The sequence below is a fragment of the Aplysia californica genome, unplaced genomic scaffold, assembly GCF_000002075.1.
Source record: "Aplysia californica isolate F4 #8 unplaced genomic scaffold, AplCal3.0 scaffold00096, whole genome shotgun sequence".
NCBI classification, from domain to species: Eukaryota; Metazoa; Mollusca; class Gastropoda; order Aplysiida; family Aplysiidae; genus Aplysia; species Aplysia californica.
In genome coordinates this window covers 447,256-462,419 of record NW_004797366.1, presented here as the reverse complement: position 1 = coordinate 462,419, position 15,164 = coordinate 447,256, and the positions used below count along the sequence as shown (strand labels likewise).

Genomic DNA, 15,164 nt, shown 5'->3' with positions numbered 1-15,164 from the left:
AAGAAGAAGAAGAAGAGGAAGAGGAAGAGGAAGAAGAAGAAGAAGAAGAAGAAGAAGAAGAAGAAGAAGAGGAAAAGGAAGAGGACAGAGAGGAGGATAAGGAAGAGAAAAAGATAAAATAATAAAGAGATTAAACTTGTAAACACGCAAGGGGGCAATGGGAATAAGTGGCTCTTTGTACAGGTGATTGTCTTCTAAAGGTGGCTGGTAGAGCAAATTCGACAGTAAAAAAAAAAAAACAGAAAAGAAAAAAGAAAGACTTGTTTGTAATGTATCTAGCACGTCAATGTAGTGGCAAAAATGCTGACCTCACCACATTCTCTGCGAGTGTGAGCAGGTTTGTTGTGGTTCTGGGTGAAGATAGAACATCTTCTGTGAGGCCAAAGCAAGGATGACTTATCGCTTCACTACACAATCTATGACTACACACTACTCATTTCCACCCTATCCCACCCCATCTCTCGCACCTACCCCTTACTCTTCCCACCCCCACCCCCTCTCTCTCTTAAACTTACACACTGTCTCTCTCTCTCTCTCTCTCTCTCTCTCTCTCTCTCTCTCTCTCTCTCACACACACACACACACACACACACACACATGATCATGCACAGGTATGCCACACATGTCGTGTTACACACATGCACACGCACATTCTTTAGTTTATTGTTTATGCAGCATGGCAGTTTCTTAACAAAAAGAAAAATAAATTTAAGGAAGGAAGCCATCAATTCTCTCTTGGAGATGAAATGGTAACTAAACTAAAAAGCCTTATGACAATTAATGTTGTTTTTGTCATTGTCTTCTCTTAACAACGATATCTGCCCTCAGAAAATTTCTCAACAGTTGGATAGGGAAAGCTCCACTGAATTGAAATATAATATATTATGCTTTCAAATGACAACTGGGTACTGAACATAAACCAGGGATGTCTCACTAGGAACAAAGCTGAGGACTTTCAACTAAAACTTGAGGTCAATCTTGTTGTATGGATGTGAGACATGGAACGAATTTCAGTTGCATAAAGAGGATCCAGGTTTTCTTGAATAAATGTTTAAGGAAGCTACTGAGGATCAGATGGACAGATAGGGTCACCAACGAGGAAGACTTAAAAGGAGAACAAGACAGAGCCCAGTCAAACAGGAGGTGGGAAGAAGGCGGTGGCGATGGATTGGGCATGCTCTCACTCTCAGGAAGTCAGGCAGCTGCATGCATAACAAGGAAAGAGTTGGATTGGAATCCACAAGGCAAAAGATCAAGGGGAAGACCACGTGGAACCTGGAAAAGAGTTACAGAAACTGATGTACAGAAAAGTGGGAAGACATGGAATAATATCAACAGGTTAGCCCAGGGTAGGGAAGAGTGGAAAGTGTTTGTTCATGGCCTATATATCTCGATCCAGGGTGAGAAAGGCAACGATGATGAAGATCATGAGGAAAGAGCAGAAACTGTTGACGCAAAAAAGGCTTCACACAATAACAATTTTTGAGGAAAACTTTGCAAAAGGATGGCAAAATTTTCTTTTTAAAAAACTGACATGATGCCTTTTCCGTTTTATGAAAGCCTGTCTAATAATCTAAGTTGTTCGATGGGGCGTAGATACACCTATTAAACAATTAATTTAATTTTTAAGACCCTCTTCTTCATCGTGAGCAAGCTGTTTAGGTCACCATTTTTCCCCTTTCTGACTGTTACGAGAAAAAATGCAATTTTTTCTAAACTTTTTAAAGAAGCTCCAAAGAGACAGCACAGAACAAGGAAAAAAATTTCCTTGTATAAAACTGTTCAAATAATTCAATTGAAAAAAGTCATCTGAATATATAATATATGTTGTTATTGTTGTTGTTGTTTGCGATCCAGTAGCATCTGAGCGTTAACTCTTCTGCATGATGCCATTCGGATATATAATATATATATGAAATAGAGGTCGTGAGTCTGATGACTGGTACGGTAAGAAGAGATTAAGTAATTAATTAACAATTTAATCAGAACCATAAAACATGGGCTGAGCGAGCTGCAAAGTGCGGCTTATGGTTTCAGGAATGAGTTAAATAGCCAGCAGTCCAGATGTAAGGCATCCTTTTCAGAGTGTTGAGTATAGTGATCAAAATGTTTGAACATGGAAAACGTACAATATATTATATATAAAATGTATAAAATATATACATATATATATATATATATATATATATATATATATATATATATATATATATATATACAATATAATAAAAAATATATATTTAGTTTCCCGTAGTTTTATAATGGCACTTGCAACACAATAAGGTCATATACAAGTGACGAAGATTAGAGGTGTTACATTACAAGAGAGTAACAAACACAAAAAAAGAGGGGAGATAAAAACTATAGATGTTTGATAGGAAAGAAGTAGCAAACCACACCAGAGCACCCATCAACCACCCACATTATATATATATATATATATATATATATATATATATATATATATATATATATATATATATATATATATATATTATAAGAAGTACAGTTTTCCTGCAACGCAAAGCTCTTTTGGACTTGAGGAACGGTAACAAACTAAGCAGCTGGTAATAAATGAAAATATAATACAAAAATTGAATGGTTATACTGAAATCAATTTTAAAAAGACTGAGTAGGCCTATATTATATCTCTAAGGAACATTACTTCTTTTTTACTTTGTGTTATGTTAACATTAGAATGGCAAGAGTTTTAGATAATGTGGCGTCTGTTGTCTAGACATGTCTGGGACTTGTAATCTCATGAGATCGCAGGTACCGGGGTTTCAAGGTATGGCTCAGTCGGACATTGTCATTGTGTTCTTGGAAAAGGCACTTTACACAAATTTTCCCATTCGGCTCAATCTTATCGGAGACGGACATTAAATTAGGAGGAGGTCCCGTCTCTTAAATGACCTTAACTTAAAGTTAAAGTTCAGTAACTTTGAGGGGCATTTAACCTCCCACGATGTCGATGTACTCTTTATCTATAGGAAAGGCCTACAATTTCACACATTTAATTTTTTGTTCCACTTCAGTTTTATAGGGCTAAGATAAGCAAGCATGACAGACGGCCTGCCGCATAAGTTGCAAAGTTCTAGAAATTATAAAAAGAATGAAAATATAAATTATAAGATAGCCTAATTTCTATTTTGTACAAATTAACAACAAGATTAACCAATAGATCTACATAGATTGTGAAATGAGACTTGGTGAGGAGGCTAGAGCAGGAGTAGAAAAACAATGATTATTAAATTATCATTAGCCTATTATTGGCTATTTGCGACTTGCTGGTCTGGACTAAAAAAACAACAACAAAAAACAACGACGACACAACAAGGTAAACAAAGTGCCAATTTGCAAAGAGTTAAAAGTTAAAAACAAGTTCACAGGAACTGGCAAAACGGCAGTGGTTGCTACCGGCATCATAGAGCACAGTCACTGATGTTCATGCTTTGATTGTTCATTCAATCAAACGCTAAACATATAGAATTTATATAATACAAAATATATGATTATGATGTCCTCTAGACTCCAGATTGCACAGAGGTGTACCTACCTACAGCCGAACCAGCCGAACACAACGAAATTCCAGTTTTTAAACGAAACTGGTCTGAACTGCCAGTTACCGCTGGACTCTTGACCAGGAAAGTTATTTATAACTTTATTTCTACTCTGTCATCAGCTGTGCAAAAGGCCATTTTTTGCGAAGTTGTGGCTTCTCTCTTTTTTAAAACTCTAAATTGAATATTGTAAAGTCTCAGTGGGAAAAAGAATTCAATATTTTGGCAAGTGAATTAGTTCAAAATGCCTTCTGGTTCAACTTATTGTCAACGAAGCCAATGAAACAACTCAAACGGCGAAAGGCGAAGTACGAATAGGAAGAGGAATTGCGCATGCTCAAAGTGGGTACATAATGATGATTGTTTTCAAAATGGCTGCCCCCATCATGTCCTTTCGGTTTTAGAAAAAGTGGTGTGAGGGCTTTCTGTTCAATATTCTGTTCACTATTCTAGGATACTGACTTTCTTTTCAACGTTATCATTGTTATTGCAAGAAATTGTGCTGAAAATCAGAATAATAAGCCGGAGAGATGTCTTTTAAAAAGAAAGCTTACTCCAAAGCAATAACCTTTTTGTTCAAAGATCGCCTGCTGTGCCTGTCGTCTCCACTTTTTCCTGATGTTAATGTAAAATGTCGACTCATGTATAGTTCACTCAAGACAGGAGATTGTGTTTTCAGGAAAAAGTCTCTTTTGTCAGAAATGACGTATCAGCAATTTGCGTGCTATGTGACAAAAGCTAAGAAACCTAAGCCAAAAACTAGGCCTATTGCTACTGCTAGAAATAATGAAGTTGGTCAGGGACAGGATCATGCATCTTCACTGCATCAGCAACATCGTAGTCAGCCGCTTAGGCTTAGTGTGACTCAAGTGCTGCAGAACCTGAAGGAAAACTCAAAAAGTCGACCCAAACATGCGTATGTCTTTGATGAAGAAACTGCTCGTAAGGACCTTAAACTTACTTCTTTCTTTTAAAAAAGAAAAAAGACTTTTGAATTGTATTATAATTATGATTATTTTGACTAAATCTATAGATTCTAGATCTATATATCTAGAAATCTAGATCTAGATCTAAATCTATGTTTTGACTTCATTTTAATATTTATTCTTTCAGAATTTTAAACATTTAATTTTTTAGTTTTGTGTATTTTTTTCTTTCAGACTTCTGTTATGACATTCATGCAACACATTTAATTAACCAAAACTGTAAATTCACAAGGTACAATTTAAGTCAATCAGGATACATACTTTCAAATGCCTTTCATTTGTTGGTGATCTATTCGAAAGAATTTGCCCCAAGTCTCCTTTTGAAATCCAATTATTATTATACCTTACTCTGGCGCTCATATGTTATGCAGTTGCGAGAGCCGTAAAACCGCTACTGAAACACCCCCCCCAAAAAAAAACTTACGTTACTTCATTTAGACAGGAGAATATAATGAGATGAAAATGCTAATTCTGTGCATTTTTGGATTTTTTTCAGGATCATTGGTTACAACAGTCTTGAAGAATCGGAGAAAGCAAGGTGCTCCATTGCTAGAAATTCAGGCTGGTGTGTATTCCGTAGCTGTTGCATTGCCTTTTAAAAAAAAAATGATTTCTACATTTTGTGACCCTGTAGACTGTCTGGGTAAAAATAAATCATTTTAAAAATAGTTTCCATAATTTGTGTAAAATTCCCAAAATTCCCTACCTCTAGTCTATCACTAGAGCATGCCACCTCAGAAATCAGGAAACTGTGCCGTCAATTTCTCGTTTTTGAACTACTACCATTGTGACTTCTGCTCGTTTGAAGAAAATGGCTCTGTGAACTAATATAGCTAGCTAGAATATGTTGCTACTGTTGTGATTTTCAGTGCTAACTTTTCCTTGCTACTCATAAACGTTCAGTTATGAGAATCAAACATTTTTTGCAGCTGAAAATGTCCTTGTTCTTGCTCTTTTTATTGGGTATGAAAACATCCATTTCTTTTGACCTAATTTGATTTACAGGTATTGTGTAAATTATATATGAAATGGAGTTTTTAGTACCACAAAAAAAATGAAATTCAAGAAAAAAATTGGGGCCTGAAAATCTGTTTGCTGCTTGCATGCTAGACCGAAGTTGTTTTCGACATTTTACTTTGTTGTGAATTTCAGATCTTGACACCTGAGCATCATATTTCATATTCATAAGGTTTTACTTTGCAGGTCCAGGGATGATCAGCCGCGAACTTTTACGCAGTGGAGTGTCTAAAGTCATAGCCTTGGAAACCAACAAAGCTTTCACACCACTGTTACGTGTACGTTCTTTGTTGATTTTTGTTGAGGTCATTCATTTACCATATCATCAAAATTAAGGGTAAGATTGTTAGCTATAAATCTTAAATGTTCCAGAATTTCTAGCAGAGTGATAGTTGATTGGTGTGACAGCAGCATTGTTAATGCAGTCATCAAAATGTAGCTATGTAGTATTTGGTGCATATCATCAATATTGTTATTGTTAATGATTTAAAATCCTTTTTCATAAAACTTGACAAGTTGATCGGTTTATTGTCCTCCCAGCCATGGCTTTCCCAGAACAATTAAAGATGTCTGTCTGTCATAAAATACAGTTAAATCTGTTTAAACGAAAATCTGCGGAACTGCCAGATTTTCTTTAATTTAACTGTTTTTTTGTGAGAGGTTGCTCAAATAGAAGAAAAAAGGTGTGGGTTTTATTTCTTTTTTGGTTTACTGCTGTTTTCAGATTGACTCTGTTCGTTGAAGCGCACTCCACTGTAACTATTATGGGGCCAATATTCCTTTTCTTACACTTTTTTCTGTGTCTTCAGGAAGTGCAAGATGCCTATGGAGCAGAAAAGTTTGAATTCTTCGAGTGGCCAATGTTGTCACTCTTTCCTAAGCTGAATACGTCCAAAAAAGACAACAGTGTGAAATCCTACAATCAGCATGAACAGGTGGTTGTAGAGAAGCTTCGCACTGCTTCTTTGTCTCATGGTATGTGGCCTTAAGGAAATTATAATGATGTACGTGTGTGATGTGTTTGTGGCATTTGCCTGTACAGAGAAACTGAGTCCTCCAAACATAGAGTCAAGTTATTTTTAGGAAGAGTGTCGTTATGGATAAATTGAACACTTGTAACATCTTATTTGTAGAGTCAAGATTTTATGAATTGTGTAACACGTTTTTATGACCATTCGTAAGACATTCATACACATTTTTCTCCGGTATAATGGTAAGTTGCATCAGTGTTCTGGCCTCCAAAAATTGTTAGCCGTGATATAACTGTTTTTAAAATCTTTTTCGGGTTTTGTTAGAGGTGACCTTTCTCTGACGTACAAAAGCCAAACAAAAATGACTATTACTGTTCAGAATTTTTTTCAGAAAGTTGTTGTCCCTGAGTTATGTGATCCACTGCCGTTTCATTTTTCATGGAATGGCCCTTACCTCAATTACCTGTTTACCTTTTCCAGGAAAAACTTACAGCATCTTGGTGCTGGGAGGACAGGCGGAGAACAAAGACTTTCTGTTTTACCTGATTCGTAACTTGCCTCTTGGGGATGAAATTCTCGCAGCAGAAGGCGTAGAATTTTTTTTCTTGGTTCATCCAAAGATGAAATTGGTGAGTTAAACTGACTGACTGAAAATGTGGTCATGCTATGGGTACAACTGAATTTTTTTCCTCTCTGCCCAACTGTTGCTCTTATAAACACGACATTTACCAAAAGTCCGGTTGTCTAACATAAACCCAAATACAAGATATATTTTTACCTCGTAAGATCAGGTTTACCTGATGATGAGAATTGCGAATGGAGCGAGGGTGTAGAACTGCTCTGAAATATTCATGCTAGAGGGAAAAAAATGTTTTGAAGAAAAAAAAAAGACTAGGGAAAAATTGAAGCTTTTGACATTTTATTCTTTTAATGTGTCTATCATCTTTTGAAGTTGTATCTATGGTAAGGCAGATATAGTCTTCTTCACACTGATCAGAGTGTCGTTTTAAAACAAGCCTCTCAAAACCAGATCAAGCAGTGCTGTCATGTGGCAAAAAAAAGAAACAGCTCAGGCCGTGATGAGTGAAAACTAATTGATTAAGGTGTTGAGCAGACATGTGGGATGAGCATAACTAACTGTCCCAGGGCCAAACAGAGGTCCCAGCTACGGAAAAGAGAATGGGGAGCCACATCTGTGCTCATCTTTTCAATAGGTCTGGCTATCTGGCACTTGATATCTTAGGCTGGTAGGTTTTAGTTTTTTTTCCAAACATGATAGAGCTGGAGAGTTTTTCTCCCTGAATCCCCTCTGGTTGGGGGTTCCCTATCAGTGTTACCTGGGGAACAGGCGGTTGGGGGGGGGGATTACAAAGCTTGTTCGCTGTGTGAAGCAAAGTGGGACACTACCTTTGCCAGTTTACTTTTACTACTACAGGCCAAGTGGGGAAAGCACATACTGTTTATGTACAATTTTTGTTACTGTGAAAAGAAGAACGGTCTGATTTCAAATTATGATAAATGATTATAGTTTAATTTATGCAGGGGAAAACTCACCGTCCTTCGTCTCTGCAGGTGGTTGGGAGGCTCCACTTGTAGGTCCTACTTCCTTTCTTTTCCTCTGTTGTTTCTGTCGATCTGTCTTGCTTCCTCCTTGCACTATAAATATGACCATTATTGTGTCGGTGTGCTTCTCTTTACTCAAATCAAACTCAAGCCTTTGTGTTTTTATTTCTCACTTTCAAATTTTGACATTGAAATGGTACTGACTTCTGATTTGTGTTTAGTGTATTTTTTTAAGCCTTCCCGTTAAAATGTCATAAATCGTTTTGATGTGTATCTGCAGTAACTCCAGTTCTCAATTCTTTTGTTTCCAAAGCAACATTTACAATGCATAGAACATGCTGTAGAGCTTGGATATGCGACACATAAATACAACTGTTATTACTATTACATATATCATTATCATCATTATTATCATTCTACTTCTTCTTCTTCTTCTTCTTCTTCTTCTTCTTCTTCTTCTTCTTCTTCTTCTTGTTATTATTATTATTATTATTATTTAACTTACTAATGTGCATTGTTTCATTACAGGCAATGGAGAATCTTAAGGATGATCGAAATTCTAATAAATCTTCCCCAAACCTCAGTTACCTTCACATCCTGGCTCATTTGCTGTACGACTTTGAAGTTATAGGAAAGGTATGTTAGGTGCTGTTGATGTCTCAGGTTATGTAGAGAAATCCAAACTTTCACATGGGGGGGGGGGGGGGGGGGTGGTGGAGAAAAGTTGTCATATATATTCATCAGCATGATGTGATGTGAGATGTGTTTGTTTTATTTCACTGATGTTACAAGAAATTTGTCACCGCACAATATCTAATCTTCATTGTAAGTGCTGTGTGCTATTACCACCCAATCCTACATCGATACTTAGGAAGACACACTTGGCATTTCTTACATCACTCGTTGTAAAACATTTTCCTCTTGCTTTCCTCTTTGTAAACTGTGACACTAAATGTGACTTAATATACTTTTCTTTCTATTTAAAACAAATGAATGAGTGAGTAACCGCCTGGCACTGTGTACTTGACTGGGAATATAGACCAGGAAACAAAGTGGTAAATACTCTTAGCTCTTTGGTACCCAGTAAAGCAGCAATCTGATGAGCATTAATTTTTTTCCTAACCTAACCTGAAGGGAAATACTAAAAAAGAGATATTTTGCTGCTTTTTTTTGTCTCAAACAGCTACATTTATACATTTTGCTCATCGTATATTAGTTGTACAGCACCTTAGAGAACTCAGAGTTCTTGAAAATTGTTTTGTGGACACTATTAGTGTACATTTTTATTGTTATAATCTATTTCTGGTTTTGATTTCAGTTTCAGGCAGACAGTTTTTGGTTGCCTTTCAGTGCAAAGAAAAGTCGACGGGTATGACTTCTTTTTGCTATCTTTTTGTGCTCTTTCCGGTGGGGAAAAGCTACATTTATGTGGATTTTAAAAAATTTCCATTAAGTTAGATCAGGAGTCTGGAAAAGGATCATGATTGTTTAGAGGATTAGAGGATAGACAGTTCGTCTGGGGATTGTTGTATTTGTAAAGGATGCTTTGTTCCTTTGCTTCTGCTTATGGAGGTAACATACAGTATAACGCGGATAGCTTGAATTCGAGGGATCCTTAGTTCAAGGGATTCTTACAAAGATAAAGAAGAAGAGAAAACTAGACCGCAGTCTCAGTTTGGCGGATGCATGGCTTTGAGTCTTCTGTGTTCGACCTATCCATGTTATACTTCAGTTTGTTTATCTCATTTCATTGATTGAAAATACAGTAAACCCTGACAACACAAACTTTATGGGACCAGAGAATTTTTTCTTGCTAAGCAGATTTCGTGTAAAGGGAAGTTGCAATGCATAGAATAAAGAGGGGAAAGAAGGAAATGGGGATCTAAATCGTTTCATCATAACGGGAATTTCGTGTCAGATGAGTAAGTGATAAATAAAAGCCCACTGTATTTTATTTTGAATAAGTTTCTCTATGCCTTGAGTGGTGGCTCATCTTAATTTGTTTCTTCATGTTGCTATTCTGGTGAACATTTTAGAGCCTCATGGTTCTGATGGCAGATGTGTTTTGTTTTAGTTTATTTATAATTTTTGAATTTGGGTTTGCTCTAAAAAATTCTATATCGTTTTGGCTTGGCTTCCCCTCTGGCTCAAGGGAACATTTTCACAATTGCCTCAGAAAATCCGGTTGCTGTTAATTTTATTTTATAAGTTTCTGTTATGTTTTTCCAGCTCAAGGATCTAGACACGTCGGTTCGATTCTTGGTGAGGATGCGTCTGAAGGAGAAGAGAGAGGACGTCCTGCCCCTGCATCAGCACGCCCCCTTCTCCATCTTTCTCCGGCAGCTGTACAAGAAGACCAAAGCTCGTGTGATTCCTACACTGGAGTGAGTGCTTCTTTTGTGCAGGAATTTGAGGACATGCACACCTGTATTTCAGTATTTGTGCAGTTAGTACAATGATTCAACAGACGGTCCTCAGAACTTCACATTATATGGTCACACACACACACACACACACACACACACACACACACGCACGCACACATATATATAAAAATATATAAATCATCAGTAGGTCAATTTCTCTCTCTCAAACTTGAATATTTTTTTTTAAAGCACTAAGCTTCGTCCGCTCTTTCATTTTACCAAAATTACGTAATAATTGAAGGCCATGAAGGAAGCCTATATATGTATATATTCTTCTCTGATTTGTTTCTGGTTGCTGAACTCTCCATTTTTATCTACAGATATAGTTTTGTTCTTCCCCTTACAATGCACGAATCCTGATCGAGTTTATTACGTTTCTATTACCTCCATTGGATGTGACTCATATATAATTTAATGATTACTTCCCTTCCTTCACAAACTCTCTCAGTGAAAGCTGTTTGGAGATGACATTAATTTGTCAATTAATCATTGATGCTGGTGCAAGACTTATTTTTCCTTCGAAAAAACACAGAATAATGTTACCTTATTTAACAGGACAAGATGACACAATTATTATACGCCATATAGTATTATACTGTATATTTTGTTTTTGCTGAACTCTTCTCTTTAATCTGCAGATGTCATTCTCTAGCTTGTCCCCTCATAATGCATATATATATATATCCTGGTGGAACTTGTTATTCCATTTCTATTATCTCATCTGAATGTCAGTGTATATTCTAATGGCTACTTCTTTTGGTTTCGAAGAGCTCCCGCTACAGCCGTTCTCTGATGACGTTTTATGAACTATAATTGTTGAATTACTTCCCATGGAACAACCCCTAAGCTATTAACCTACTCAGTGGGCTAATGTTACTTGTGTATCAAATGAATATCCAACAGTGGTATAAACAATCACAGATCTTTCACAGACAACTGTGAATTTCTGTACACAAAACAAGGGCCTAAGATTTGGGTGGTCAGTGCTTTTAAGAAAATGCTATCTCTCTCTTTTTCTTCAGATTGTGGGGGTAGATAGAGTTCATAGAGAACAATAGACGAAATGTGTTCCAAAGATTTTGACATTTGAATGTCACGTGTTTGCCTGCAGGGTGGTGGGGAAGATTGCTTTGTATTTGAAATTATTTTTTTCTGTGTTTATAATTTGGATGTTTAGCTGTCTCACAAAACCTAGACTGTAATTGTTTACTTTCTCGTGTTTAATTCCAGGGAGGACTTCCGTAACGAGCGACCACTCCTGAACTCTATCATGAAATATTACACTCAATGGCCATAGAAACCAGTACCGACGGAAGGCCTATTTAAGCCAGTATGTTAAGTAAATTTCTACCTAGAATCTACAAATGATGAAATTGCCGTGGTTTATGTATTCTTAACTCCAGCGCAAAGTTTTGAAGCAGTGGGAGTTGCATAGAGTTTTGTGTAGATCTAGATCGGAATTAAACGCGAGAAAGTAAACAATTGCCACCTAGGCTATGTCAGTGCAGTTGCGAGTGCCGTAAAACCTTACTAACACTATCTAAAGAATGACTAAGTATTTTTCTTTTTTCAAGAAATTGTCAAGATCTTTTATTTCCCCACAGGATGCTAGTTCCGGGCTGTGGGCTGAGGGTGATAGGGGCTGGGTTTACCATGATGGACATCATCGGCCCCACACAGACAGAGAGGTTCTTGGCTCTCTACAAGGTACGTACAAAGATGAGATAGATCTTTATTATCCAGATGCTGGCACATTGGTTTGATGTTTCTCCTTGCACACATACACACACTAGTACATGCAGACACAGGCGCACACACACACACACATGTGTACACACACACACACACATCCCTGTGCACGCACGCACGCACACATATAGGCATGCTTACGTATGCGCAGACACCCATGCACACATACTCTCTACCTCATCCTGTCTTCCACACATATACACATGCACACATAATATGTTCATATAGTTATACTGTACTCACAAACAGACGTATCTATGATATGCATTGAGTTCTTAAAATTAATGCTGTTCCGTTACAAACTGCATCCAAAAAAAGTAGAATTGAGTAATGAAATAATGACTTTTTCACCCCTCTCTGTTCTCTCTCCCTATTCTAACTAAAAGAAAACGAACAATAGACATTGGTTCGCCATTTTTGTTTTCTGCAGCCTGTAACGCTATCATTTTTTCTAAATCCCAACCAGGAAATGCTGACGTGGCCTGAGTATGCGAGCTCTCCCCTCCACAACCACATCTTGGTGAAGACAACAGGGGGAATAGAGCAGGAGGAGGAGGAGGAGGAGGAACGAGTGCATGATGACTTGGTGAAAGACGACGATGTTCCCAGCAAGACATCTGATGTTGAAAGATGACAATGAAACCTGTCCATACTAGGCCACGAATCTTATTCATGTGATGACTAACAGGGCATAGATGGCTCTGTGGTGGAGGCTGGTTTCAAGGATGTTGTATCAGTTCATTTGACTGTGTTATCAGACGGTCTGTTGTCGATTAAATTTCCTCATTGCTCACACAACCAACAGTTTATTACCCCATATACAATCAAAATTGTCCAAGATGGCCACTCATTGTGAAGGAGAAAAGTGCTTGTCTTAGACAGTTGGACATCTTGGAAAATGTCATCATATTTGGGAGGGGCTAAGATGCAAAACCCGCCTACATCCATTTTAGCACTTTTGAGAAAATCAGCTTTTTTTAATGCTGGTATACGAAAGAACATGCGTAGAAAGAAGATTTTTTGGTGACTTTTATGAAGTATTTTTGGGGGTTTGGGCGGAAAACACTTTGTGCCCCTGATAGCCGGTAACAATGTGCATGTATAAGCAGAAAATCTCAACTTAACCAGCTGATGCCTGCCAGCGACCTGCCAAACTGTGGGCCGGTGATTATAAACTTCACAGCTGAAAGTGAACATGTGATATATATGTTCAAAGTAATGGTCAGCATTTGGATCTTGTTCTTGTAAAGAAATGCTGTCTGTGAAAACTATACTGTATTTCAAATTGATGACTTTTGTTGAACCCAGAAAGGGAAAAGCAATTCATCACTAAATCCTCACTTTAGAATTTTGAGATTTAACACTTCTTAAGCTGGAGTTTAATTTTTTTGGTACAATATTTTTAAAATCATGTTCCTGACTGGTTTCTGATTTTGTACACTTGCTCCATGATGGCATATTTATGTGTGTAAAAGTTTGGTCAGTACAGTAATCGTTACTCAAGTTTTATTAAAGTTCATTGGGGAGGGGAGGGGGAGGATGTTTACTTTGTAAAAGGTTTTTAATTGATGGCAATAATAGTGTTCTCTTCATCATACTTATGTGATCAGAACTCTGTACCTGTATAGCATTATATCTTATTGTTCTGAGTATTTATTGGCAATAATGTAATTATTAACTTTATATTGCTCTATCTGTACATGAGATGTGGATGTAAAAAGTTTTTTTCTCAGGAATAGTTTTGCGCAATGTTCTTTTTTTCATGTTTATTTTTTAAATTTTCTACTGTGCCTTTACCTGTGGTGTGACCTTGTCTTTGTTTGACTGTTGAAATGTACATTTTGTTAACATGAGCTGTATACAATTGTGCCATTGACAAGAAATTAAATTCAAGAAAAAGGAAAAGGTGTCTTTAGTTTATGTCCTTGAACAGATTTCTGAGTACTGTTGGGGGGGGGGGGGATCTCTCGTGGCATAGAGGTTAAGGTGTTCGCCTCTCATTCAATAGGTCCCGCGTTCGAATCCGGATAGCAAAGAAAATTTTTCTTCTCTAAATTGTCTTTTTTCACCTCCGTTCCTGCTCTCAAGCAATGTCCTGTCGTCTGCTTTCGTATCCACTTTTTGCCCCCACCCCCTCACCTCTTGTGCCCCCTCCTCTGGGCTCCTGACTCTTTCTGAAGCCTTTCTACTGCTACTCCTTGGCTCTTTCTTAGTGCTGTCTTTCAGCCACACCCCTTATCTTATGGTTGGAAAGATCTACGCCAAGCCTTCTCGGACAAGGGCGAAAAATCTCGGAGATCCTGTATGCAAGTTGCGCACATTAAAGATCCCTTGGTGGTCCAAAATCGATTTTGTCCCCTGGGCAAAATTCAAAAGTTCCTACCAACTGAAAATGTTTAATGTGTCCTGCACGCTCATATGACCATATATTATGCAGTTGTGAGCGCCATAAAACACTTACAAAAAAAAAAAAAGAATATTGTTGGCCCCCCTACTCTGACAGAACAGTCGGGATGGAGGGTGGGTGGTTGGCAAGTGCTCTGGTGTGGTTTGCTCCTTCTGTCCTATCAAACATCTATCATCCTGATCTCTCCTCCTGTTTTATCTTTGTTACCCTCTTGTAACACCTCTAATCTTCGGCACTTATATGATGACCTTATTGTGTTGCAAGTGCCGTAAAACTCTTACTAAAATTAAAACGGGACTGAGGTGATGTCCCTGTCATCGTAGCCGAATCTGTTACAGACACGGGGATCTTGTTTACATCGATGGAACTAATGGGAAGGGAATGGGATCGTTTTTATTAAACTACATTGTTGAACTAGAGGGCGACCGAGAAGGACCTGGATAGATGGAGTCACGGAAACATTAACCACCCACAGCATCCCCCCT

General features: G+C 37.6%; 2 protein-coding genes across 2 annotated transcripts in view; one reads left to right on the top strand and one right to left on the bottom strand.

Annotated features, from left to right (window-relative positions):
• Positions 1 to 3,637, bottom strand: part of LOC101863254 (gamma-butyrobetaine dioxygenase) — a gene marked incomplete in the record, with an annotated part of 34,086 nt that extends 30,449 nt beyond the window's left edge. The window contains 1 exon segment of the mRNA XM_035968906.1: positions 3,557 to 3,637.
• Positions 3,638 to 3,981: 344 nt separating this feature from the next.
• LOC101862862 (dimethyladenosine transferase 2, mitochondrial) lies at positions 3,982 to 14,177 on the top strand. The gene is made up of 10 exons (XM_005095129.3): positions 3,982 to 4,502; positions 5,043 to 5,111; positions 5,750 to 5,841; positions 6,373 to 6,538; positions 7,015 to 7,163; positions 8,626 to 8,733; positions 9,416 to 9,466; positions 10,327 to 10,481; positions 12,128 to 12,230; positions 12,739 to 14,177. The coding sequence occupies exons 1-10, from the start codon at positions 4,091 to 4,093 to the stop codon at positions 12,904 to 12,906; spliced, it is 1,473 nt and encodes a 490-aa protein (XP_005095186.1). The 5' UTR covers positions 3,982 to 4,090; the 3' UTR covers positions 12,907 to 14,177.
• Positions 14,178 to 15,164: the final 987 nt, after the last annotated feature.

What these genes read in the sequence shown, in the direction of transcription:
- LOC101862862 (XM_005095129.3), top strand. Translation starts at nt 4,091, where the DNA reads ATGTCTTTTAAAAAGAAAGCTTACTCCAAAGCAATAACCTTTTTGTTC. An exon ending in TTCATCCAAAGATGAAATTG is followed by an intron (nt 7,164 to 8,625) that starts GTGAGTTAAACT and finishes GTTTCATTACAG; the next exon opens with GCAATGGAGAATCTTAAGGA. An exon ending in ACTTTGAAGTTATAGGAAAG is followed by an intron (nt 8,734 to 9,415) that starts GTATGTTAGGTG and finishes TTTTGATTTCAG; the next exon opens with TTTCAGGCAGACAGTTTTTG.